The 27,510-nt window shown below is 37.5% G+C and overlaps 1 protein-coding gene across 2 annotated transcripts in view; it reads right to left on the bottom strand.

Annotated features, from left to right (window-relative positions):
• Nucleotides 1-27,510, bottom strand: part of PDCD6IP (programmed cell death 6 interacting protein) — a 60,575-nt gene that overhangs the window by 25,555 nt on the left and 7,510 nt on the right. For both annotated transcript variants that reach the window (XM_060109658.1, XM_060109659.1), the window contains exons 2-8: nt 22,131-22,185; nt 20,347-20,416; nt 13,692-13,819; nt 11,257-11,410; nt 9,987-10,087; nt 7,600-7,716; nt 998-1,220 (exon numbers count right to left, since the gene is read on the bottom strand). In XM_060109658.1, the coding sequence (XP_059965641.1) occupies nt 998-1,220; nt 7,600-7,716; nt 9,987-10,087; nt 11,257-11,410; nt 13,692-13,819; nt 20,347-20,416; nt 22,131-22,185 (848 nt within the window). The remainder of the gene's footprint in view (nt 1-997; nt 1,221-7,599; nt 7,717-9,986; nt 10,088-11,256; nt 11,411-13,691; nt 13,820-20,346; nt 20,417-22,130; nt 22,186-27,510) is intronic.

Genomic DNA, 27,510 nt, shown 5'->3' with positions numbered 1-27,510 from the left:
CCCTTGGTATCTGCAGGGGATTGGTTCCAGGACCCCTGGCAGATACCAAATCCATGGATGCCCAAGTCCCTTATAAAAAATGGCACAGGGGCTTCCCTGGTGGCACAGTGGTTGAGAGTCTGCCTGCCGATGCAGGGGACACAGGTTCATGCCCCGGTCCGGGAGGATCCCACATGCCGCGGAGCGGCTGGGCCCGTGAGCCACCGCCTCTGAGCCTGCACGTCCGGAGCCTGTGCTCCACAACGGGAGAGGCCACAACAGTGAGAGGCCCGCGTATGGCAAAAAAAAAAAAAAAAAAAAGGCACAGTATTTGCATATAACCTACACATATCCTCCCAAATACTTTAAATCATCTCTAGCTTATTTATGATACTTAATACAATGTAAATGCTATGTAAATAGTTGCCAGAGGATGGCAAATTCAAGTTTTGCTTTTTGCAACTTTCTGGAAATTTTTTTATGTGAATATTTTTCAATCAGCGGTTGCTTGCATTCATGGCTGTGGAACCACAGATACAGATGGCCAACTGTAAAATAACCACCCAAGAACTTAGAATATTATCCTTGGCATCTCAGCTAGAGGCTACCATAATATTGCATATACCTACAATATTCAAGGATATTATAACATTTGATACAACCATGACTCCAAAAGTTTATATGTTTAAAGTCATATTTATGTATGTTTATTTTTATTAGCAGAATCTTAAATAACAAATGTTAACAAAAAGATAAATGCTCACTGAAGTCATTATCATTACTCAGACACAGTTTCAAGTTTTCTGACTCTGCTGTATATATACTTCATGCTTTACTACCATTTACTTTCCATCTTAAAGTTTCACTGTAATTTTTATTCTCATATTCACTTTGAACAACATGAATGCAAATTATATTCAAAGCATACAATCTCAATTATATGATTTTAGCTACAAAAAGTAAATTAAACCGCAGAAGAAATAAATAAGATTAAAGTGCCTCTGAACAGTTGACATACCAGTGAATTTCTGGCTGATGGGTACACTGACTGGCGTAGATTTCACAAGTGTGGCTTTGCCAATAGGGTCTAGATCTTTAAGGTCTGGAACTCGATCATGATAAATGAAGTCATTATCCTTCTTTGCTGCAGTAAGGGCACGGTTGATTTTGTCAGAAAATTCCTTCACGTTGACATATTCATCATAGCGAGATGCCACTGTTTTAATCAATTCTGCCGCATGCTAGTTAAGAAAATGTAAAAAAAAAAAAAGAGAGAGAGAATATTTTATTTCTTTTTTTCAACCAGGTATCCAAGCACTGTTTTTTAAAAAAAATCTTTGAGGACTGGCATTACTAGAAATGTGGTCAACAGAACAGCCTAGAAATTCTCCCATCACAAAATACCAAAATATCAAAAATGAAGAATAATACAGAGCAGATATCCCTTTAAAGACATGAATGAATTACCAAGAAAATAAAAGAAATCAAAACTATAAACTGACATTGAGGAAAGTGGCTCTGGCTGTTGGGTATTTCTGTACCCAAAGGACGAGCTATTAAAATGCATTAAGGGCCTCCCTGGTGGCGCAAGTGGTTGAGAGTCCGCCTGCCGATGCAGGGGATACGGGTTCGTGCCCCGGTCTGGGAGGATCCCATATGCCGCGGAGCGGCTGGGCCCGTGAGCCATGGCCGCTGAGCCTGCGCGTCCAGAGCCTGCGCGTCCGGAGCCTGTGTTCCGCAACGGGGGAGGCCACAACAGTGAGAGGCCCGCATACCGCAAAAAAATAAATAAATAAATAAATAAAAAATAAAATGCATTAAAAGCCCTCAGAAAGACTTAAGACAGGGGTCTTGAAACTACATAAGACGGAAAACTAAGAAACATCCCTTTCACCCTCCACATGAAGGCAGGAACCTCAAAGGGCTATACCCGTGATGAAAAGGGTGAGTCAGAAAAAAATTATGCAACACAGGAAATCAACAAGGAAGCATGCTGTGTCAGCACCAATAGCAATTTTTTCTTTAAAGGCTGCCCTTGTGATACGTAAGATGAACACATGCCTCACATAAAGTTAGGGTTCAAATTACTTAGGTGGTGTTAGGTACAGTAACACCAGATACACAATAAAGTCAAAAGCATTATTAGGGATAAATTCAATATAAAACACTTTCCAATTTGCCAGAAAGATATAAAACCTCTTAAATATTATATTTAAAAGCCTTTATCTATATAAACAATTATAATGAAAAATTGATAAATCTACCCAGCATTAGAGTGGAAGATTTTAACATTCCTGTCTCAGAAATAAATGGAGTAAACAAAAAATGTGTAAGATTATAGAAGATCTGAACAACACAATTAATGAGTTTGATTTACCAGACATGGAGAACCCTGGGCTCCACAGTTAGAGAATACATAATATTCTCAGGTATATAAAGACCATCTATATAAAGCGGCCACATGAAGAGATAAAGCAGTCTAAAACACCAAAATTACAAGATTACAAGAATGGTTTAATATTAGAAAACCTACTTATGTAATTCTCCAAATAATAAATTTAAGTTTAAAAAATCAAATTATCTCCAAAGACATTGAAAAATCATTTGATTAAATATTCACTTTTGACATTTTTTTAAATTTTAGTAAAATAAAAATAGATATCCAGTTCCTTAACATGTTAAAATCTTAACCTCCAAAGCTAATCTCATGCTTAGCAGAAAAATAAAAGAAACATTCCTAGAGTCAAAATAAAACAAAGATCACTAGTATCATCATGAACACAGAACACAGAATATGTCAAAATAACCAGACAAAAGGATAAAATTAGAGGTATAAAATTTAGAAAAGAAAAGGAACAATTATTATTTACCAGCTTTTGCTGGTATATATTTGTATACCAGCAAAAGCTAAGAGAATTAACTATTCTAAATAAGAGACGGCTAAGATTCAAAATCAACAGAGCAAATACAGATAAACAACCACCAACTTGAAAAGATAACTAAAGAAAAAATCCATTGTTACTAGCAACAGGAAGACAAAATATCCACGAATAAATTTTAAAATATATGTACAAGATTAACATGAAACAGAAACAAGGATAACCAAAACAAAGAAAACAAAAGCTATACCTTTAGTGTAAACCAAGAGATGGGAAAATGCACAAATTTAAATCACTTTTTAAAGTGAGCTGTACATCAAATTTGATTTGTAAATGTGGTCAAACGCTCCCCCAAATTGAAAAATTATTAGGAGCATAAGAAATGCTGAATACAGCAGGAGAAACGGGAAGGCTAAGGGCCCCACCCTGAGGGGAAAGTGCTTAATTAAGCAAATCTAAAAACAATGAAATGCAATGAGGTGACAGCTGCCAGCTCAAAGATAAAGGTAAAGCCAAATGGCCTGCCTGGAGCCACCCAGGGGTCACAGGAAAAATGGAATACTGAGGAGCCTGGTCCCACGGAGCTGCTGAGCACAGAGGCAGATAATTACAAGGGCAGGGATGCTGGGGGAAGCAGAAAAGAGGACTGAAAGTGGGGAGAAGGAGGAAAGGGGATGAGCACTCAGAAAATGTCCACAAAATACAAACTGAAAGTAGATGCATCACCTGGAAAAGCAAAGGCTGTGAGGAACTCAGGGAAATACAGGCACAGAAGTGGAATCCTTCCTACACCAGGCTTTGAGAAGCAGAGAGGAGGAGAGGAGGAAGGGGCCTACACAAGGAGGCTTGGAAAGATACCCTGCGGTTCCCCCACCCAGGAACCTCTTGCTATTCCCCGACTAAAATCAAGCTCATTCAAACACAAGTGACTGAAAAGGCATCCCATCTGCCTCAACACTAAGAAACCATAAGGAAAAGGATGAAAAAGAGCAGTTTAACTTTCCAACAGATAATGCAAATTCACTGAAGAAACACTGTCACAGGGAATTCCCTGGCAGTCCAGTGGTTAGGACTCGCACTTTCACTGCTGTGGCCTAGGGTTCAATCCCTGGTAGGGAAACTAAAATCCCGCAAGCCTCGCAGCACAGCCAAAAAAGAAAAAAGAAAAGAAAAGAAATAAATATTGCCACAAAGCAAAGAACACAGCATACTAAAAAAACTAAAATAAGCTAAAAACTTAAGGATGCAATCACGGTACCAAAGACACACAAAATATGAACAGAGGACCAGATGCCCCAGATAACAGTGGGTGATAGATAGCAAGAAAATGTGAAACGGGACCTGCAGAACTCAGGAAAGAAAGTGAAGAAAAATACAAAAACAGTTTAAGGAAGACTATAATATTTATGCAAGGAACATGAAAGAGATAACAGACATCACAGAAATCAGTGTAAGAAACATACAAAACAAGAAAAAGTGAGGACAATTCAACATGGCAGTTGGGGAGCAGAGGTCATTACAAATTAAAACTTCATGAGACATATCAACCAAATGCAACATGAGGACCATGTATGAATCCTCATTTGAACAAACCAACTGTAAAAACACATTTTAGAAAAAATCAGAGAAAGCTAAACTATGTTTGGATACTATTAGATTACTAGAATTAATTATTAATTAGTATTAATTGTGCTAGATAGGATGACATTGTGGTTTTAATTTTTTTAAGACTTACATATACTGAAGTAACTTAAGGATGAAATGATACATAAGACAGCTGAAAATACTCCAAAAAAATAAGAGAGGAAGGGGAAACATGAAACGCAAAGCAAAATACTGATAATCACTGAAGCTGGGTAATGGATATTTGATAATTCTTACTTTTATATATATATATATTTTTGAAATTTTCCATAATAAATATTTAAATAAAATTCATACAGAAGCATAAACAATCTCCTTAATATCTACAAGCTACTATCATAACAAAGAAAAAAACAATACTTTCACAAAATCAGTTTTATCATCTCATTAGGTCCCTCATTAATGAATTAAATAAATTCTGGTATGTATTCATTCTATCTGAGTCACATTTTTTTTATCTATATAGAGTCATCCCTCAGTATCCGTGGAGGATTTGTTCCAGGATCTGCCACAGACACCAAAATCCAAATTCTCAAGTCCCACAGCTGGCCCTCTGTACCCACAGACTCTGCATCTGCAGATTAAACAAAGTACACGACCAGCATTTGGTTGAATCCATAAATTCAGGACGTGAAGATACGGACAGCCAAATATTTATTCATTGAAATAAACCTGCATATAAGTGGACTTGGACAATTCAAGCCTGTGTTGTTCAAGGGTCAACTGTATTTTTATGTCTTTTTGAAGATCGTACCTTGGCAGCTTTAGAGACTCCACCAGGATGATCAAGTGGACCCACCTTCGGGAGCCAAATGAACTGCACTGTCCAATAAGCACACTTCATGAGCTGTGTAAGTCCAGGGACAACTTTTCTTGGCCCCAGAAGTGAATCACAAGCAACAATTTTCCCTTTGTTATTTTACCTACTGTTGTGATATTCCTGATTCTTGTGATTTTGTTTTTATTTCTGGTTTGTTCGTGACTAATAAGCTTTTCCCCATTATTGTTAACAATGATTGCAAAGCTGACTGAATGGTGCAACCATCAGATACATGGGGCAGAAGGAGAGACTATGGAGAATATGACTTGCTGGTCATCTTTTTTGTCTGTTTGTTCTGTTTACCTATTTCTGAGCTCAAATCAAGTAGAAAAATATCTCATACTTAATGGAAAGAGGAACAGCCCTTGGAGATATGAATCAGTAAGTGTTTGTGTTCTATATGTTAACTTCTGACCTATGACTAAAGGTGTAAAACTCAAGTTATAAACTCTTGTGTGTCTATAACTGAAAAACGTCTTCATCTCTTGTTATGTGAGCTTGAAAGTTTCCTTTTTCCAGAGGGGTTTTAAAAATTAGATTAAAATTTCAAAAGAGGCTCTTATATAACTGGTTTATAGAGAATAAAGGCTTATTTGAATATAATAGTCCCAGAATTCCCCCAAAATAAAAAAGCTAAACTTCTGTAAAACAAATAGCAGTGCTCATCACCCAGTCATTATCCACTGCAGTGGCTGACCAACACTGCTCCCTGAGAGAGGAATTCAGGATGAAAAACAAGATGAGGCACTCTGTGCTTTCGAAAAACAGGCCCCTTAGACAGTTAGATGCATATCTCAGGAAGAATTTTAATGAACCCAGATTCCCACATCTTCCCATACATAGAAAAGCACTAAAATCATTAACTTGAGATATCTGTTCTTTGTGACTAGCAGTAATGTTACTGAGATGTAAGCCTGACCAACTGCACATATTCCTTAGCCAAAATCATATATAAGCTGGTTTCTCCCCTACCTCTTCAGAGTGGTTCCCCAGAGCTACTGAGAGGCTGTCTCCCAGGCCACAGTCCTCAGTAAAGTCCCTGAATAAAACTTAAACTCCAGCTCTTATGTTGTGTGTTCTTCTTTCAGTCAAAACTCCTAATACTCCTAATACTTTAAATATGCTACCCTGAAAAAAATCTCTCCCCCAGAAACCCCTTTCTCAGAAGCATTTTCATATAATGCTTTCATATGATGCTAAGTTATTACAATCAAGTGAATCCCTGGAAAAATAAAATATGTTTGATAATCTGAGTGTGCCCATCTCTGATTTTGTCAGTGTGGAGGCGTGGAGCACAATACAAGCATACATTTTATTTTTTATAAAACTTGGGTTTCTTTTCTCATGAAAAGACTAATTAAACTGAACTTCCTAAATAAGACTTGCATAGTATCTTCTAATACCAGTCCATATTTAAATTTCCTTAACAGTCCTCTTCCTACCCTCTGCTTACCAACCCTCAAAATACAAAAAACTCATGTAAACAGCCCTTGCCCCTGCTGCGAAGTTGCCCCAGATGTCACATCAAGTTTCTCACACACCCAGTGCTGATACAACAGCACAGAAGGTACTCTGCTGATTACCAGATCTATTTATGTATCTATTACCACTGTCCTTTTCAAGCTGTGGAATTGTAATGACCCAATTTAGACCAAGGCTAGGCCACAAGTTAAGTACTCCACATCCTTTCTGGAGCATATAATTAATTTAGAATATTTTATATTAAAATAAACATGGATAAATAAAAGAAAACTGAATACAAATTATGCATGAAATTTTTAGATAAAATATGAGACTTCAAAAAGCACATGGTAGGTATAGCCTAGAAAATAAAAACAATCACCTGACTCTGTTGACAGGGGAAATGAGTGGGAAAGGTTTTTACGAGCAAACTTGGGAATCTCACTAAAAAAAAAGAGAAGTCCGGGCTTCCCTGGTGGCGCAGTGGTTGGGAATCTGCCTGCCAATGCAGGGGACATGGGTTCAAGCCCTGGTCTGGGAAGATCCCACATGCCGTGGAGCAACTAAGCCAGTGAGCCACAACTACTAAGCCTGCGCATCTGGAGCCCGTGCTCCGCAACGGGAGAGGCCGTGACAGTGAGAGGCCCGTGCACCGCGATGAAGAGTGGCCCCCGCTCGCCTCAACTGGAGAAAGCCCTCACACAGAAACGAAGACCCAACACGGCCCAAAATAAATAAATAAATAAATAAATTTGTTTAAAAAACAAAAAAGAGAGAAATCCAAGTTACTTAAATATTTATTTCTAAGAAACTCACCTGTAACCTTGCAATCTCTTCTCCAAATTTCTTCTGCTGTTTTGCCAGGATAGACTGGTGGTACTCAGCATAGGCCTGCATGATACAGTGCTTTGCAGCCAAGACAGGGAACACCTCCTGGAAATAAAAATACTGACCAGGGGAGAGTCCAACCACACAAACCACCACAGACAACATGGGATGCAGGAAGAAAAAGGAAAAGGAGACAGAAATTAGAATCACCCCATTAATGGTTTAGAGATAGGTTAGTCAGGTGTAAACAGAGAAGACCACATGATTTTGCATGGACTGGATTCAATGAATTCAGGTTTTTTCTTCCAATTAGAATTAAGGTTTGGGTTCTTTTCTTTTTTAACTGTTAAATGAAGCCAATTAAGCTTTTACAATTCACTTTAATTGAGCCATGAAGTCAACATTTTGTTTACAAAGAAGAAAGGAAAGCATGCATTAGAAAGAGAAGTAGAATGGACATTCACAGAGGAATACCAAGCACAGGGCTTTAGAAGCTTTCTTGTGAGCCCTTACCCAGCCCTTAAGAGTTAACTAAACCACCATTACTCACATATACTAATGAAATTGCTCTATAGCTGACTGTTTCAACATGTTTAAAAGACAAAAGACAGTAAAGTAAGTTCCCTCTTAAATTCATGTCCTAAGAGACTTTTTTAATAAAGATGATTTTTAGCCATATAAAAATTACTCAGTATCACATAACTCAAAAACACATAGCAAACAGACAAATGCACTAAGCTAATGACTAATATGATAAAGTGCTATTTTGCCCTAATTTGTTTTGAAAAAAATTCCAGTCAAAATTAATTTTAGAAGATCCAAAAACATGAACCAAAAAAGCAGTAGAGGATCTTCTAAAATGTCAAATCCTAGCCTATAACCTCATTGTTTTTAGGAAGTACATGCCATATAATATCCAAGAAATATACTAGACAATCACTGTCTAGACAAAAAAATAAGAGAATCAAAAACTGAATTACTACCTTGTGAGCTTTCCTGTCTCCCAGTGAATAATTTCCTAGCTTCCTGGGTCACTACTTGCAGATATTCCAGTTTTATAACTAGAATATGAAAATAACTTATGAGCTTTATTAGTAAAAAGGCAAAAAAATAAAAAACATCTAAATCTCAAACTGCACTCATGCCAGTTCTCAAGGTAAGTCTGGAGCAACTTGGTACTTAAACAGGAGATTTTCAAGGAATACCAGGATTGGTGCAGAGGTAGTTTCCAAGTCTTTGTAGGTGACATTCTTCTCTCCGGGACAGGACTGAACTAATGGCCCAACAGGATGTAACGGTACACTGTGCAGCTGATCATGAGGTCTTCCAGATGAAAAAAAGGTGAGAGGAGATCCCAAGTCTCTTTTTAAGAGCAACACTATTACTACCCAAGAGTCCTGGGCAAATTTCTACTGATCTCTTGGTGAATTTTTAATCTCCAGGAATCTTCAAATTCCCTAGTGCTCATATTCTGACTAATGTGTTGATGTACTTACATGCTTTTTTATTTCACCACAAAATTGTCTGCAATTTCATAATTTATAAAGATTCCTGAATGACTTATAAATCAATAAATTTCCCTACAAAAGAGCATGTAACAAATATCATTTGCTATCATACAGACAAAACTAATTCCTTGAACATTTCTGAAAGAAAGCAGTTGAATCATACTACATTTCAGTCTGTAAGTTTCCATTTTTAAGCATTCTGAATTTACTTCTTAGTCTAATCATCTCCTTTGTCATTTACAAATGATCATCACTGACTAGTCTCTTCAAATGCTACTTCAGAAAGGTTTATATTAAAACAATTAATACTTCCTGTGATATATGGTTTTAGATGGTTGTTTTCCTTAGCTGTCCAATAGCAGCCCAATTTTCTAGCCCTGTTGGCAAAACTTAATTCTAATCAAAGTACTGGATGAATCTGTTAAGGTTTCCTTTTCCTTTTGTCTTTATGTCTGTTTTTGCGCTTTAAGATTCATCTTTAAGAAAACAGGACAATAATTAAAAGGGTGAATAATCAACATGCTCAAGTACTCATGCTGTACCAAATAACCAGTGATTCAAAACTATACAATGCCCTGATCTGATAAAATTACTGGAGACAGGTGTTCAAAATTTTCCAGCAAGAGTTTTAGCTTGGAAAAACAAGTTTAGTAAAGAGTGGAAGCAAAGGCATCCCCTAAATATGAAAGAGAATTTGTCATGCATCTTAAATAAAAAACTATTTCTACAAATATGCTCTTCAAATGCCTCTCCTTAAATTTCAAATTTCTTTATAAAACATAATTTTTAATTTGCTTCTTATACACAAAAATATCCAAATATTTCTACATGCAAAACAACCAAGTATTTACAAAAACAATAACTGACCTTGGGGAGAGTATCCTTGTACTGACACTGTTTAAAAGCATCACCAAAATAATCTGCAGCCTGATTAGCCAATTTAGCTATGATAGCATCTTTCATTTTATCTGGAATAAAATATTAAATTGACCATTATAATGAAAATAAATATAAAGTAATCTGATATATCATAATAACTCAGTATAGACATTGAGATCACACGTTTGTACATTTGTCTTAAAAAATTCTTATTGATGAAATCAATTCTTCTGCATACAACTTAATTATTCCACAGGCAGATCCAAAGAGTCAGAATAGATCAGCAGTTGCTAGAAGCTGGGGGAAAAGGGGAATGGAGAGTGACTGACAGTGGGTATGGGGTTTCTTTTGGGGGTAATGATAACGTTCTAAAATAAGATAGTGGTAATTGTTGCAAAACTCTGAATACACTGAAAACTAATGAATTGTATACTTTAAAAGGGTATTTTATTGTTTATGAATTCTACCTCAATATAAGCTGTTATTTTAAAAGAAAAACTTTTCCAGTTCATTTAGCTTCCACCTGATGGACTGCTCCCTTATTTTCAATTTCTCTGTACTTACATATTCAGTCTTATTCTAATCTCTCATACTAACTCACATGCCTTAAAAGAATTGCTCTTATTCCCTCATTCACAGGACCAGGGACTCTGCCTGGATGGCTCCTTCTTATCAGTTAAGTCTGGTTTAAACAAGACCTCCTCAAAGAAACTCTTCTTGAATGATGAATCTAAAATAGCATGACTCCCCCTACATACTTACCCAATGGCCAGACCACCAGTCATTATCACATCTTATTTTCTTCATAGCAATTATCTCTCTCTCAAATTACCTTGGCTACTTAATTTATCACCTCCCCCAAAATAAATTGTAAGCTTCCAGAAAACAGAAATCTTGTTTGTCTGCTAACTCTATCTAGAGCCTATCACAGGGATTGGCACACAGTTGTACCCAATACTTATTTGCTGAATGAACGAATTTTTGACATATTACAAACCTATATAAATACTATTCTAGAGTTCAGTGTTTTAAGACAGTAATTATATATTTCACAAAAGACTTCAAACACAGCCTACATTCTTAAATGTGCATTTGTACCACCTTAAGGTCAGAAAAGGAAAGCTGAAAATTTTCAATAATCCGTGGGTCAAATTCAAAGATGAAAGTTCTGTGTTGAACATATTACAATCACCTTCTTATTTTAAAAGCCTGTCACTTCTTTTCACATGCAACAAAATATAGGACAAACTGGAATTACCTCTTGTGGCTTTTAAAAAAAATACTTCTTGGGCCTGTGCCAGCATGATAAGACTGAGAGTCCCAACGGTATCTGGAGATATGTCCACAGTAGGCTCTCTATTCAAGGCCGATAAAACCGTCTCTTTAATATGCAAAAAGGCACCACTAGCAAACTAGAGGAAAGAAAAGAATTTCTTTTAAATCTGTAAGAATTTAGCAAGACAATTTTCTACTGCTACACACAAAACCACTTACATCTGACCTACAGACAATAAGGACAGTTTTCTAAAACACTATAGAATAACAAGAAATTTAACGTACATTAAAGTCAAGTGCAGTAACAAACAAAGTAAACTGATGGGACAAATTGATTAAACATTTTAGAAATACTTCCTCAAAACTAACATGAGAACAAAGGCAGGGATAAAACATTATTAAAATGTTTTTAGTCCTGAAATGCTCTTGCTTTGGTCCCAAATTCATCTCCCAAATAATTAAACATGCCATACTTAGGGGAAACCTTAAATAGTACTGATACCTAGTCCTCTGAGGAACAGCATGACTATCCATTGCTACAGATTTTTTATTTGGCTTTCAGAGCTCCCTGCTGAAATGTTTCCCATCAGATTTTTCTTCTCAATTATATTTCGCTGAGGTTAACACTAAAATAACTTTGCTTTTATGAAATAAATAACCCTGGGAAAAAGAAAGGTGGCAGTCTGGGATTAAAAAGTGCTGGGGGGCACCTCCCTGGTAGTGCAGTGGATAAGACTCTGCACTCCCAATGCAGGGGGCCTGGGTTCGATCCCTAATCAGGGAACTAGATCCCACATACATGCCGTAACTAAGAGTTCACATGCCACAACTAAGGAGCCCATGTGACACAATGAAGGAGCCCTGGAGCCACAACTAAGGAGCTGGTGAGCCACAACTAACACCCAGTGCAACCAAACAAATAAATTTTTTTTTAAAAACACGCTGGGGGTTATGCAGCTATACTACACAGAGCTAACTCAAGGTTAACTGTACTGAAGTAAACATCAATGATTGCTGCAGTCATGAAGTATCATAAAACTAGAATGTCTCCAAGGAGTGATCAGCTGACTTGCTTAGTAAACTCACAGAATCACAGACTAGAACTGCAAGGGATCCAGTCTCTCATTCACAAATATAGACTGGAGACCTACAGAGTTCAAAGCACTTAGCCAAGGGCCCAGAGCTTCTTGGCAGCAAACAGCCCAGACAGGGATCTAGGATCTCTTTCCATCACAGTAGGGGATCCTGCTGTGAATCACAGAGGTGACTCACAGAATGGAACATATCCTCAGTAATTCAGAATGCCCTCTAAGATTTCACATGCCAACTAATGGAGTTACAATGAATGGAAAATTAAATAAAATTTTACTTCACTTTCACATTTTAAAATATTTGCCATTTATAGCCTCACAAAGGAAAGGTATATGCACCATGCTTGTCATCTGTGCCCATCTAAAATTGGGAGCATGTTGTGTGCTTAAAGTACATTTTCCTCTCTCTTTCTTAGAGCAGCATTCTTCGCCTCTCTTCTAAACTTAAACAACGGGAAAGATCAAACTCCACCGCTGAGACAAGCAAATTCCAGAGCCATGAGGGACAGTATAAGAAGCATTTGGAATTCCATAAAATTTGGAATCAGAACACCTGAAACCCCAATCTACCACTTTATTAACACTTCTGTCCTTTAGTCTCCTTGTCTGTAAAATGAAAATGGCATTATATAACATGCATCAAAAAGTTTATGTGAACATCAACATACTCTGTAAATTATAAAGGAATATAAAACATGAAAACATAATTATAGATATCACTTAACAATAATCACTTACTGTTTTTTAAATTGAAAAAAGAAAAGCTAAGTAAATAACATACTGCCACCAAATAATATGCCATATTAGTAAATGATTGTATCTAAAATCTAAATTTAGCTAACTTAAGAACATTACACATCTGACCACATTTAACTATGACCTCTCTACAAGCTCAGAGTTAAAAATTTCTTGTCAAGAGGTCTTAATTTTTGTGATACTGGTAAAAATTTTTAGTGTGTCTAAGAAAAATTACGTAAAAACAACATACAAATATTTTAAATGAGGTCATTTATTTAAAAGGGACTTGCCAAGGATTTCAACTCAAAACATTTAATCATTTGTTCTCCCAACATCTACTGAGCCTTTATTATGTGCCAGGCACTGTGCTAGGTGCTGGGTATACAATGGTGAGGAAAAACAGAGCTGGGTCCACAAGTAAGTAGTTTATCTAAGGGCTTCAAAAATATGTATCAATTCATTAAAAAGTACATTATTTTTCAAGAAAGCATCTGTGTGTAAAGAAACATTTATAAACCTAAATGCAAATTATTTTCAATTTAATCCAACTTAGTGTTGATGGTTACGTAGTAACTACTGTTCTGCGTACCTGATAATGCTTAGCAGCAATTTTCAATCCTTCATCATTATCCAGGTTCTGTTCCGCTGCAATCTGGCTAGCTAAGGCTGCACAATTGAACAACACACAGCTCTTTTCATATCCTAGGCTTGCAAGAGCTGTAAAAAAATTGAGAAGGAAAAATTTATCAGATTATTTTTGTTCTAAAGAAAACGAATGTTTCAAAGAGAAATACTATGACCTCTATCCCACTGGCTCACACAAAAACAAGTTTCCAGACCTGTTTTCTGACCCATAATACCACTCCCATATTCCTAGCTGCCCTGCCAGGCATCTATTTCCACAACAATATTCTCATCACCTAAAACTCAAGGATCAATAAATTAATCTTTCCTTCCCTTTACGTCCACACTGCTATTAGACAGATTCAAAATGAAAGTCATTCAAGTCATTTCAAATTCAATTAGAATAAATTCTTTCCATTTTTCCATCACCTCTCTCAAAATGATACCTTCCCATGATATTCAAACCAGTTCCTCACTACTACAAACCTATGCCAATGCAAGCACCTCCTAGCGTAAAGGAGACATGGAAGGCCAGCTAATACATCTCTCAGAGGTAGAGAAGATTATATGGTTAAAATACAATTCTAACCAAGAATCTACACACCTCACATCCACTGGGATAGCTACTATCAAACAAAATGGAAAATAAGTTGTTGGCAGGCATGTGGAGAAATTAGGACCACTGTGTACTGTTAGTGGGAATGTAAAATGTTGCAGCCATGTAGAAAACAGTATGGAGGTCCCTCAAAAAATAAGAAATAAAATTACTAGATAATCCAACAATTCCACTTCAAGGCATAAATCCAAAAGAACTGAAAGCAGGGTCTCAGTCTCAGAGATATTTGTACACCCATGTTTGTAACAGAATTATTCATAATAGCCAAAAGGTGGAAGTAACTCAAGTGTCCACTGATTCATGAACAGAAACAAAATGTGGTGTGCACTTATAATGGAATATTAGCCTTAAAAAGGAAGGAAATCGGGTCTCATGCTACAACATGGATGAACCTTGAGGACATTATACTAAGTGAAGCAAGCTAGTCACAAAAAGACAAACACTCTATGATCCCACCCATACGAGGTGTCTAAAGTAGGCAAACTCACAGAAACAGAAAGTAGAATGGTGGTTACCAAGTACTGGGGAAAGGGTGAAAAGGGGAGTTGTTGTTTAAAGGGTACAGAGTTTCAGATTTGCAAGAACAAAAAAGTTCTGGAGATCTGTTTCACAACAATGTGAATATACTTAACACCTCTGAACTGTACACTTAATATTGGTTAAGACAGGGAATTCTCTGGCGGTCCAGTGATTAGGACTCGGCGCTTTCACTGCTGGGGCTCAGGTTCGATCCCTGGTTGGGGAACTAAGATCCCGCAAGCCATGTGGTGCAGCCAAAAAAAAAAAAAAAAGAATTTTTAAAAATTGGCTAAGATAGTAAATTTTATGTTACAGGTTTTTTTTAACCACAAAAAAATCTTAAAAAAAGAACAAATTCAATCATAGTGACATTCAAGGTCTTACATAATGTGCCAGGTATTGAACACCAAGCAAAATAATCAGAAGGCTTCTTACAAAAAATACTGAACAAACCATTTAGGAAAATCAGAACAACACTACAGCTGTGTGTTTGTGCCACACAGTAGTGCCATAAAGTAAAACCCTCCTTGTTATGTAGCATTTTAGTAGTCTCCCTTGTAATTATGGTCGGCTTTTAGCTTGCCTCCAACCTAATTCTAGCCTCCTCACCATAAAGTAAAGCAGACATACACACCAGCTACTCTAACCTACTTTCTTAAATAAATGTATTAAAAATCTAGAATAACCAGGATATGAGTAGAACATGCAGCAAAGTAAAGATCAAGGTGAACTAAAAATTTGAGCCCAGAGTAAACAATTCCAATAACAGAAAACATCTCAAAGATCCACATTAACATCCTTAAAGAGATTCAAAGATGGTACATCCATACCCAAGTACAGGATGTTATTTAAAAAAGAACAATCCATGAATAAGAAAAAGCCCCTGGAAATTAAAAACTTGATTGCTAAAAGTTTTTCAAAAGAAAGGTTAGAAAATATCTACGCAGCCCATAAAGAGAAAACAAAATGAAACATGTAAAAGTTGTGAGTGAGTAGCTCAGAACAACTAATATCAGTTAATACAGCATTCTGAACAGAAGAGAGGAAAAAATGAAGAAGAAATTATCAAAGAAATGTATGAAAATTTCCCAGGGCTGAAAGGAGATAATGAGTCTTCAAACTGAAAGGGCCAACAATAAAATGCCATACCCCAAATGAAAGCCAATTAGATCTTTTGAGATTTCTAACCATGAAGTATAAAGAGAAAATTGTAAAAATCTTCCCAAGAAAAAAGGATCAGGTCACCTACAAAAGAATACTCAGCAGACTTTTCATCAGTAACACTGGATAGTAAAAGGCAAGGGAACAATGCCTTCAGGTTCTGAAGAAACATGATTCTAATTAATTCAACATATATTAAAGCCAGTATGGCTTAAAAAAAAGGAGAACAAGGTACTAAATGGGAAGCAATGATGTCAGGGAGGTAAGAGAGCCAACTTTGCTGTAAAGCTTTAGCTTTTACTCTGAGTGAGGCAAGAAGTCAACAGAGTTATGAACAGAGACACATTCAGCCCGCCTGGTGGACAACAGACTGTGGGGAAGCAGCACTGGTGGAGGCCAGAGATTAGGACAGGTAGCTGCTGCAATAGGTGCGAGGGCTGATGGTGGCTCTGACCAGAATGGCACGAGCAGAGGTGCTGAGAAGTGACTGGATTTTTAATATCTTTCAGAAGAAAATCTGATAGGATTTGCTGATGAATTCACTGCATGTGGGGAATGAAGTGAAACAATGTCAAGAGTGACTCCAAGGTTTCTGACCTAAGCAGAATTTCAAACCAAATTCATGTGAGGGCAAAATACAGACATTTCCACAAAGAAGAGATTCAGAAATTTGACCTTTTCTGAGAAAGTTACTTAAGAGTATATTCCAGCAAAAGAGGAAGACACAATATCCAGAAAACAATGGCTCTAAACTAAGGGATAATAGCTATACAGCAGATTTAGATAGCAAACAGTCCAGATTCAAGCAAGAAAACAGACAAGGCCAAAGGGAACAGAAGAGTCCCTCAGGAAAAGGTGAGTCCAGAGAGATAAATAATAAGACAGAGAGTTTGGAAAGTCTTGAGAATATGATAAAAGCACAGAATGTGTGTGGTGGTGGAACAATTAAAACTTCTAAAAACACACACACACGCACACAGAGCCATACAAGAAAGTCACAGTCTAAATAGGAAGCAACTCATCCAGCATATATGACAGAGAGTCAGTGGACTTAAAGAATGAAATATATTCCAAGCAACAGATAAAAGTAAACTTTCTATATATAAGATATATATGCCAGCCTATTATATTTCCTATAAACATTATCATCCCAGGCTGTTGTCTGTCATTTTATTTTGACAATTTCTCACGTATGAGATTTTGTGAAAACTTTTTCTTGTAATTAAATCTTTTTCCTTTATGATTTCTTCTATCACATCTAAAGTTAAATCAGGGTTTTTTAAAATAAATGTTCAACTCTCCTTCCTTCAAAGAGCTCTTTTTTCTTTTTTTTTTTTTTTTCCTTTTTTGCGGTACACAGGTCTCTCACCATTGTGGCTTCTCCCGCTGTGGAGCACAGGCTCCAGACGCGCAGGCTCAGTGGCCATGGCTCACGGGCCCAGCCGCTCCGCGGCATGTGGGATCTTCCTGGACCAGGGCACGAACCCGTGTCCCCTGCATCAGCAGGTGGACTCCCAACCACTGCGCCACCAGGGAAGCCCTCTTTTTTCTTAATATTGAACTTCATTCTTGTTTTTCTATCTGAGCTCTTTTTCATTAAGCTTTTCAAAATGACAACAGCTTGATTATAAATAAAAATAGTTGTTCTAAAATTCAAACAATTGTTTAAACACACACACACACACACACACACACACACACACACACAAAAGAAAATAAATTAAAAATCACTCAATATCCTCCCAGAGTTACCCACTAATTTTTGGTGAATATCTTGACAAATAAGTACATACATGTTCACATACCCAATTTTTCACAAATAGTACACTAGACCATATTCAGGGTGCCTGGAATGGACAACTCCAGGGAGCAGCAATCACCCTGGTTTCTATACAAAAGGTGTTCCAAAGGGACCAGCTCTGGGGCCCCAAGTTACATCAATTCAAGGCAGCAGCTCTCACCTGTAACAGGCCTTTTACTGGATATTCAATGGACACAGATGTACTTGTCAACAAATATATATTTGCATTATCATTCTTAATATTCTAAATTACACAATATTCTAATGAATGGGCAGCCTGTGCTTTATTTAACCAAAACATTAGTAATGGACATTTAATTCCCAATATTTGCTACTAGAAATACCTTGATGATCTACCTCCTGCTCTACTTATGCTCTTAATTTTTTGTGTGTCCAAATTCCTCTAGGACCTCAGTTCATCAACTTAACCTATCTCACTTAAGTGTCTCCTGGTTCTCCTGCTACCTGCTCCTTATTCTCAGCCAAACAACTTGCTTGTCACAACAGCACTAGAAGTCCTTTTCTTGACCTTGCCTCCCTCTCAGCATAACGCTCCCGTTGTCCCCAACTCTTTACTGTATATTTTCTGAAGTGAGCAACCCACACATGCTGCTTGCACTTCCTCACTTCCAGTCCACCCCTCGACGTGACACAATCTGACTTCAGCACGCCCCAGTGACACTTTCTCTGCCAAATCCAGTGAATTCTACAACCTTCTATTTCTTGACCTCCACCACAATGACTCTGTCAATGACATTTCAACATCAGAGTCACCTGAAGGTATTTTCAAAGATATCAATTCCAGTGGCCCACCCTGGAATGTCCTCCTATCACATCTGGCATCCTGTATCTTTGTCTGTAAAGATATAATCTGTATTTCTAACATTCTCCCCAGGTAACTGTAATATGCAGACAGATTTGGGAACCACTGGACACAATCTCTGAAACTCCTCCAGCATTCAATCCCATTGTCTCTATTTTACCCTGGTTCCTCTGAGATTTGAAAGTCTTTTCTCAACCTCATTCCCAGGAACCTCTTCTTCTCGTACCCCTGAACGTTGTACTCCCTAGCTTGCCTTTCATATTTTTCCCAATCTACAATCTACCAGAGGAGATAAATTTATTATCATTTAATGAAAATTGTTCCCAAATCTACACCTTGACCTCTTTTGAGCTTTAAATATATTATTTCTAAATGCCAAGGAGAAACTTCTACCCAGATATAACACAGGAAAGTCAAACTCAACCTGTCTATTGAAAGGAATAATTAGCCACAAGTCAAACCAAGTTACAAACCTTAGAGTCAAACATCAACTCCTACTCTTTCTTCTGACAGCCAGCCAGCAGATCCATCAGTTTCATCTCTGAACCCTCTCTCAAACCCATCCGTTCCTTGACCCACATACAATACACCTAGTCAAATCTCTTCATCTCTCACCAGTCTAACTGGTCTGTTTCTCTCTAGTCTCTGGACTTAGGCTTTCTGGAGTTATATCTGGCTTCATTAAATCTTTGCCATATGATCTTGGAAAGTCACTTAATCTTTCTAAACCAGTTTGTGCAACTGGTGATAACAGTGCCTTTCTTCATTGGGCTGAGAAGGAATTTACTAAGATAATATGTGTAAAGCCCCTTCCACAGTGCCCGGGTGCAATAAGCTATAAACATATAAGAGGGAAGAGCACAAATTCACAGTACACTTGCAGCTCTTCACAATCTACTCTCCAATGTCTTCACCCTCCATAAGCCCCAATTCACCTAAGGTTTCAAGCCTTAACAATAATTATATCAATATGTATTACATATACTAACATACTATATGACATTGTTATATAATATTATATAGTATATATTCTATGATGCATACACATTATATATATGTATTTCATATGTAATATAATACTAATATTATTGATTGTAACTAATAGTTATTGAGCCTTGTTCTAAGGACTTTACATATATTCACTCATTTAATCCACAGAAGAACCCAATGAAATAAACAGTACTTCACAGTACTATTCCTCACTTCACAGAGGAGAAAGTTAACACACAGAAAGGTTAACGTGATGAGCTGGTAGATCAAAAAGCCTTGTGACTTTCAGTTATAATATTCTACCTGTAATGTTATTTTCTACCTGGAAAAACCAAATTCATCCTTCAAGGCCTCACTCAAACATCACTTGCATTCAAACAGACAGAATTAACTACTTCCTCATCTATGCTCCCAGAAGTTTGTTCACAGACTAATATACTCTCTACAATATTTTAGAATGATAGCTACCTTCCCAACCTGACTGAGTACAACTATCTTATTCATTTTTAAAACTAGGACAGTGCCTGGCAAGGTGTAGGCTCTCTATAAATATTTGGAAATTTCATTAAAAGTTGAAGTTAAAAAGAAAATAAAACATAAAAATTTTTATTATTTACAAAGAGTCATTAGGAGAGCAATTTTAGAAACCTAAAACAATACAAAGTATTTAGAACAAATTTCCTATCATTTTTTATTTAAAAATTACATACCCAATTTTACAGATCCTCCAAAAAGTGAACCTTTATCAAAAGCATCCTTCCAGGTAAATGTCAAGCAGATCTTGATAAAAAGAGGAAAAAAAGAAAAGAAGTTCATGTTACCTTCCTGGATCTCATTAAATATTAAGTCTCTTTCAAAGAAAAATCCAGTGAAGAAAAGGACAAAAGCTTCAACCCATCTAAAATACTATCTTCTCTAACCAACCAATTCTTTTTCCTTTTTGTGGACCATAAAATTTTCTTTTTTGAAAGTAAGATACTGGCACTAGGATATTTCAAATGGTCATTCTGCCTCAGTAACTGAATACATATTGTCTTCTTCAAAAAATACAATCTTACTCATCTTTACAAACACACAATGGCTTGAACAGAACAGATACTTAATAAACGATCATCAAATAAGCCAAGAGAAGTAAAGGCAACGAAGTAAGCTCTACAGGTTTCCCAGAGGATAAAATTTAGAACTATTCCATTATGACAAAAGTAGGAGAATGGTTACCTTTCCAGGATAAAATGAGACAATATTTTATTTCTTGATCTGGGTGGTGGTTATACATATATATTCACTTCCTGAAGATTCAAGCTATACACATGATACTGTTCACTTTTATGTATGTATGTTGTACACGAATAAAAAGTTTACTTAATTAAAAACTGCATCTCACTCTACTCTAAAATATTCCACACATGAAGGTTAAAAAGAACTTAGCCTCTTTTAAATTATGTATTGCAATCCAATACAAAATTTTTCAATTCTAGATTAGAGAAATTTTCAATACACACAAAACTAGAGAGAATAACACAAGGAACTCCCATACACCCATCAGCAGTTTTAGCCTTTTGCCCTTCTTGGTTCATCTACCCTCACTTCCCAACCCCAACCTCACTACACACATACTTTTTCTCCTGGAATATTTTAAAGCAAATCTTACCATATTATTTGACTTGTAAAAACTTTAGTACAAGAATGTTTCAAGTATTTTGTACAAACTATTTTAAAATCTAGAAATGCCACACAAATTAACAAGTCTCCCAAATAAAACTGTAAGAAATCATCAGCATTTTCAATATCTAGCCTTTAAGAGAAAGTAAGATTGACATTCTTATAGTGTAACATCTAATCATAGTATCTGCAAAATCATATGCAAATATAACTTATGCAAATAATTTTTAAAGCACATAAAATGAGATTAGTACTTCCTGAATCATACAGTTTCCTTCTTTATTCTGTAAAAACCAAAGGAAAGGGCACCACAGATTATATTAGTCAAAAGATCCTATTGATTAAAAACTGCAAGAAAAAAAATGCAGTCCAATGCACTAAATGAGCCCAGAAGTGACTAAGGAATGGCATGAATAGAATTTCCAAGAGACTCTTTACAATGGGCTTAAAAGTTTCTAATTTGTATTTTAAAAGTCTCATTAAAACCTAGGGGGCCTCCCTGGTGGCGCAGTGGTTGAGAGTCCGCCTGCCGATGCAGGGGATGCGGGTTCGTGCCCCGGTCTGGGAGGATCCCATATGCCGCGGAGCGGCTGGGCCCGTGAGCCATGGCCGCTGGGCCTGCGCATCCGGAGCCTGTGCATCCGGAGCCTGTGCTCCGCAACGGGGGAGGCCACAACAGTGAGAGGCCCGCATACCACAAAAAAAAAAAAAAAAAAAAACCTAGGGATAGTGAAGAGGCACCATTTATTTTAATAAAATACCATGGGTAGGAGGAAATGAGTGATTTACCATTATCATATAACTTTAAAATAAATTAAAATTAATGACTTACCTGGTTTTCAGAAAATGGGAATTTGGGTTCAATGGAACAGATCTGATCATAGTATCTAAAAAACAAAGCAAATTTGTTTACTTTTGTTTTTGTTTCCCTTGACTGAGGAGACATATTCAAAAAAGTATTACAAAGACTCATGTCAAACAGCGTACTATGTTTTCTTGCAGAAGTTTTATGGTTTCAAGTCTTACATTTAAAAGTCTTTAATCCATTTTGAATTTATTTTTGTGCATGGTGTGAGAAAGTAGTCCAGTTTTCCCAACACCATTTATTGAAGAGGCTGTCTTTTCCTTACTGCATAGGAGATTAAGAGGTATAAATGTTCTGTTGCAAAATAAATGAGTTACGAATATGGAATGTACGATGTGGGGAATATGGTCAATAATTATGTAATAACTTTGTATGGTGATAGATGGCAGCTAGACTTGTGGTGATTATTTTGGAATGTACCAAAATATCAAATCACTATGTTGTGTGACAGAAACTAACACAGTGTTGTAGGTCAATTATATTCCAAAAGCAAACACAGAAACAGAGATCAGATGTGTGGTTACCAGAGGTGGGGGGCTGAGGGGAGTGGGAACTAGATGAAGGCAGTCAAAAGGTACAAACTTCCAGTTACAAGATAAGTAAGTGCTAGGGACTGTCAAGTACAACATGATAAGTATAATGAACACTGCAGTGTGTTCTGTATGAAAGTTAAGAGAGTAAATCCTAAGAGTTCTCATCACAGGGAAAAGAAAATTTTTTCTATTTCTTTAATATTGTATCTATATGAGATGATGGATACTCACTAAACTTATTGTGGTCCTCATTTCATGATGCATATAAGTCAAACCATTATGCTGTCTGTACACCTTAAACTTATACAGTGCTATGTGTCAATTATATCTCAATAAAACAGGAAGAAAAAAAGAACCTTAAAAAATAATTAATTAATTAATTAAATATAAAAATCGGTCAAAATTTTAAATTACCAAAGCTAAATATTACACACATTTATGTAAATACAACTGGAGTATACTAAAATTATACATGTTAACTCTGAGTGGGCCCACAAATCAGATTTCAATCAGCCATTTTAAAGTTAATTAACGTAGTCTTTTTTTTTAATTTATTTATTTGGTTGCACCGGGTCTTAGCTGCGGCATGCATGTGGGATCTAGTTCCCTGACCAGGGATCGAATCCAGGCCCCCTGCATTGGGTGCGCAGCACCTTATCCACTGCACCACCAGGGAAGTCTCATGCAGTCTTTTAATGTGTAAACCTGTATCTAAAATGCATGCAATGAAAAAACTGTCAAAAAAAACTCTTACCACCAAAGAAAAATACTTATCAACTATTACTGGCTAAAAGCAAACTAGTATCTGTCTAGATAACTAATGTTTATCTTAAAATACTATTTCTTATTAAGATAACTTTATATCCATTGGGCAGATTAACACCTCTGGTAAACTACTGATTAAAAACAGGTTTACCAACTTTCCCATATGATTTGGGTATGTCCTCTCCTGTCCATCTCCACCACTGCTACACAGTCAACACTTCCACTCTCCCTTGAAAGTAAACTAATCCAAAAGTTCCCTAGCCAGTCGCCCTGTCTCCTCTTCTCCTTTCTCATTCTCTTCAATGTGTTCTCTACACAGCAGCCAGAATGATTATCAAACATGAGGGAGTCTTCCCCTATCAGGCTGACCTCTGAGCTAGCCAGGGGGTTGGCGGGGGGGGGGGGGGGGGTGTCCAAGGCCAAGCTTTCTAACTGGCCTGTAATCTTTCTTCCTTCCCTTATCACCTCCCTGCTCCTGCACCCCCATCACCATGGCTCTTTGCAATTGTTATTTCTGAGGCCAAGTTTTCCAGAGGGGTGGGAGCAACATGTCAGAGATCAAGTTTGGGGCTGCCATGGCCACAAGTTTGGTTACATAGAGGAAGAATTGAGCAATTAGGTAAATACAATGAAGATAATGGGAGTCAGGCTTCTAACTACCAGAGAAGGGAGTTACAAACATGGGAAGGCGGACAGCTAGAAGAAACGCTGGCTTTGGATTGGAACTAGAGGTAACAGTGTGAACTCATTTTTTAATACAATGGAATACAGATACAAAAGAGGTATAAATGTGTGTGTGTATTTCCTAAGTGTATACGCTGAGAGGTCCTAGAAGCAATAATACCTAAGTAGCAATAAGCACACCTAGAGGCCAGATAAATAGTACAATGCATTAAACGGAGGCAGTCCTTAGAGAAACTGCTGGCTCCATGGCTGCAGCTGAGAAAATTCAAGCGCCAAGCCTAAAACATCTAGCTATGCTAGGAAGTTAAGGACTCAAAAAATGAGGATATGTCAGAAGAACACAGGAACTAGCTTTAAGCAGCTCCTACTAGCCAAGTCCAGAATAATTCAAATAAATAACAAATCATAACCCACTAAGGAAAATAAAAACACCATTCTAAAGTAAACAAAACGGGTGAATAGGGAAAGCTCTACCTTACTGTACAATGCCAACTAATAAATCTAGAAGAAACAATGAAGTGAGAAAAGTCACCATTTGGCATCTTTCATAATATAATATCTGATTCAGGTAAAATCATTAATGGAAGCTAAAACACAAAAGTTTGATGGAAACAGGATATTACAAAGTCACAAAGTACCTTCCCACAAAATACTAATTAGTATAACTTATTAATTGTAAGGCCAAAAAATCTGGCAGACAGCATCTTAACAAACTGGTACAAGTTAAACATTATCAGCAATGGGACAAATCAACCTCGTGTTTTTCCTAATATGCACTAAAAAGAACACAGCATCACTTGGGTGGTACTAGAGCCCCAAAATGCATAAAACACAAGAAAATATGAGGCAAGCCCTTACTGAGGGACATTCTACAAAGTTAAGTAGCCTGTACTCTTCAAAAATGCCAACATTGTGAACGGCAAGGAAAAACTGAGGAACTATTCCAGATTGAAGGAGACTAAAAAGGCAATTAAATGCAATGCAAGATCTGGGATTAGATCCTGGACCTGTAAACAACATTACTGGGAAAATCAGCAAAATCTGAATGAGTTTTGTAGATTAAATGGTAATATTCAATCAATGTTAATTTCCTGATTTTGAAAGCTGTACTGTGGTCATGTAGGAGAGTATTCTTGCATTCCCATTATACTTATAATTACATCCAAAACTTTTGACATCATTCATCATTCAACTCTCCAGCCTCAACTCAGAATATTCACTACACATTCTAGGCACTAAAATTCTATGCTCTCTCCTGGCTCAGGGCCCTCACCCATTTTTTTCCCCCATACCTGGAAATTTTCCCATCACAATTTCCCATTTTTCTTGTCCTCATTCATTCACTCATTCAACAAAAATATACTACAGGTTTACTATGCACCAAACACAGTTCTAGGACATAGGAATTCAGCAGAACATAAGCATTTAAAAATTTGCACCCTTGTAAAGCTTACTTTTTGAGGGGGATACAAAACAAGATAAAATAAAAATGTAGTAAAGTAGATAGGGCTAAGTGCAATGGCACTTAAAGAAGTGAGAGAGATAAGGTATGTGTATGGGGTGAGGTGAGAAGGCTGTAGTTTTGTCAGATAACATGGTCATTTGACTACATAAAAGTAAAAAATGAAAAAATTTAAAACATCATGGGGGCTCCCCTGGTGGTGCAGTGGTTAAGAATCCACCTGCCAAAGAAGGGGACACGGGTTCAAGCCCTGGTCCGGGAAGATCCCACATGCCGCAGAGCAACTAAGCCCATGTGCCACAACTACTGAGCCTGCACTCTAGAGCCCACGAGCCACAACTACTGAGCCCATGTGCCACAACTACTGAAGCCCGTGCACCTAGAGCCCGTGCTCCGCAACAAGACAAGCCACCACAATGAGAAGCCCGCGCACCGCAACAAAGAGTAGCCCTCACTTGCCACAACTGGAGAAAGCCCATGTGCAGCAACGAAGACCCAAGGCAGCCAAAAGTAAATAAATAAAATAAATAATTTTTTTTTTTAACAATCAAGAATAATAGAGAGGGCATGAAGGAAGTGATGGGATGTGAGGGAAAAGCATTACCAGTCAAGGGAAGAGCAAGCGCCAAAAAGCTGAGACCAGAGTATGTCTGAAAAGATCTCTGCCATGAGAAGGAGGCATATGGCCAGAGAGCGAGCACTGGAGAAAATAGTGGGAGATTAAATCAAGGAAGTAATGATGCCTTGAGTGCAACTTGCAAGACTTTTGGCTTCTACTATAGAGTAAGAGGAGGAACCATCCAGAGGGTTTGGACAAGAGTAACACGAGCTAATCCATTTTCACAGTCACCCTGGCTGCTATGTAGAAAACTGACTTGCAGGTGTGCCAGGGCAAAAGTAGAGACAAGTCAGGAAGCTATTGCAGTAATCCAGTAAACAGATGATCCACGGTGGTGGCAGAAATGATAGAGGCACTCAATCTCACTCCTTTTCTTAATTAGTTCCCCTCTCCATTTATAATCTTAGGCCCCTGAATTTTTCCTTCACAGAACTTACCACAGTTGGTAATATATTTATTTGCGGGACTTTGTTTAACGTCTTTTCTCTCAAAGGATTGTAACAGAAACTGGGTCTATTTGCTCAGTTTCATTGCTAGCTCCAAACAAATGAATCAGTAAAATGCAAAGTTTTTAAAAGGCAACTTTTTTTAATCTCTGAAAAGTAAAACCTGAGACTCTCTGTTTGGGGAATGAACAGGAGCTACCAAAGAACGTGTCCATAAGGAGAGACTAGCAAGTACCAAGACCCTGAGGCAACAATGTGCAAGGAGGCCGACAGGGCTATAGAGCAGGGACTGGCACACTTTTGCTGAAAAGGGCTATTCTAGGCTTTGCCAAAAAAAAGGCAAAATCAAGGATAAAATGTAGGTACTTGTTATAACAAGAGAGAAAACTTCTGCCCTGCCCTGTGTGCTTTTTACCTGGGTTGGGCCATCTCAGATGGTGGGTACACTAAGTACACAGTTATCTAATTGCCATTAGCTGGAGACTTCTCTGAGAGAAGAGGATCCAGTCTGGTGGCAAGAAGCCCAGGGGAGGGAGGTGAGTGGTGGCTAATACAGTCCGTTTCACTCTCTGCCCCAGTGACACTCAAATATCGGCACGCCCTTCTCTCCTGCCAGAGAGTCCAGCCATCTCAGCTTGGGTGGCTGGTACAGCTGGCAGGAGAGAGGGCAATTTGCCGAGTCTCCAAGTTCCGGTGTGAGATTACACCATTCACTGCCAAGCCATTGCCAAGCAGAAAACCCAACATGTAGGGCACCTGAGCAAGCCCTGGGCAGCAGTGAGGCACGGCTACTGGCCAGAGAGGCAAACACTTGGAATAAAGGGGAGGATGGGACAGA

The sequence above is a fragment of the Mesoplodon densirostris genome, chromosome 10 (genome assembly GCF_025265405.1).
Source record: "Mesoplodon densirostris isolate mMesDen1 chromosome 10, mMesDen1 primary haplotype, whole genome shotgun sequence".
In the NCBI taxonomy this organism is placed as follows: domain Eukaryota; kingdom Metazoa; phylum Chordata; class Mammalia; order Artiodactyla; family Ziphiidae; genus Mesoplodon; species Mesoplodon densirostris.
Note: the sequence above shows the minus strand (reverse complement) of the source record. Positions and strands in the feature narration are given on the sequence as shown.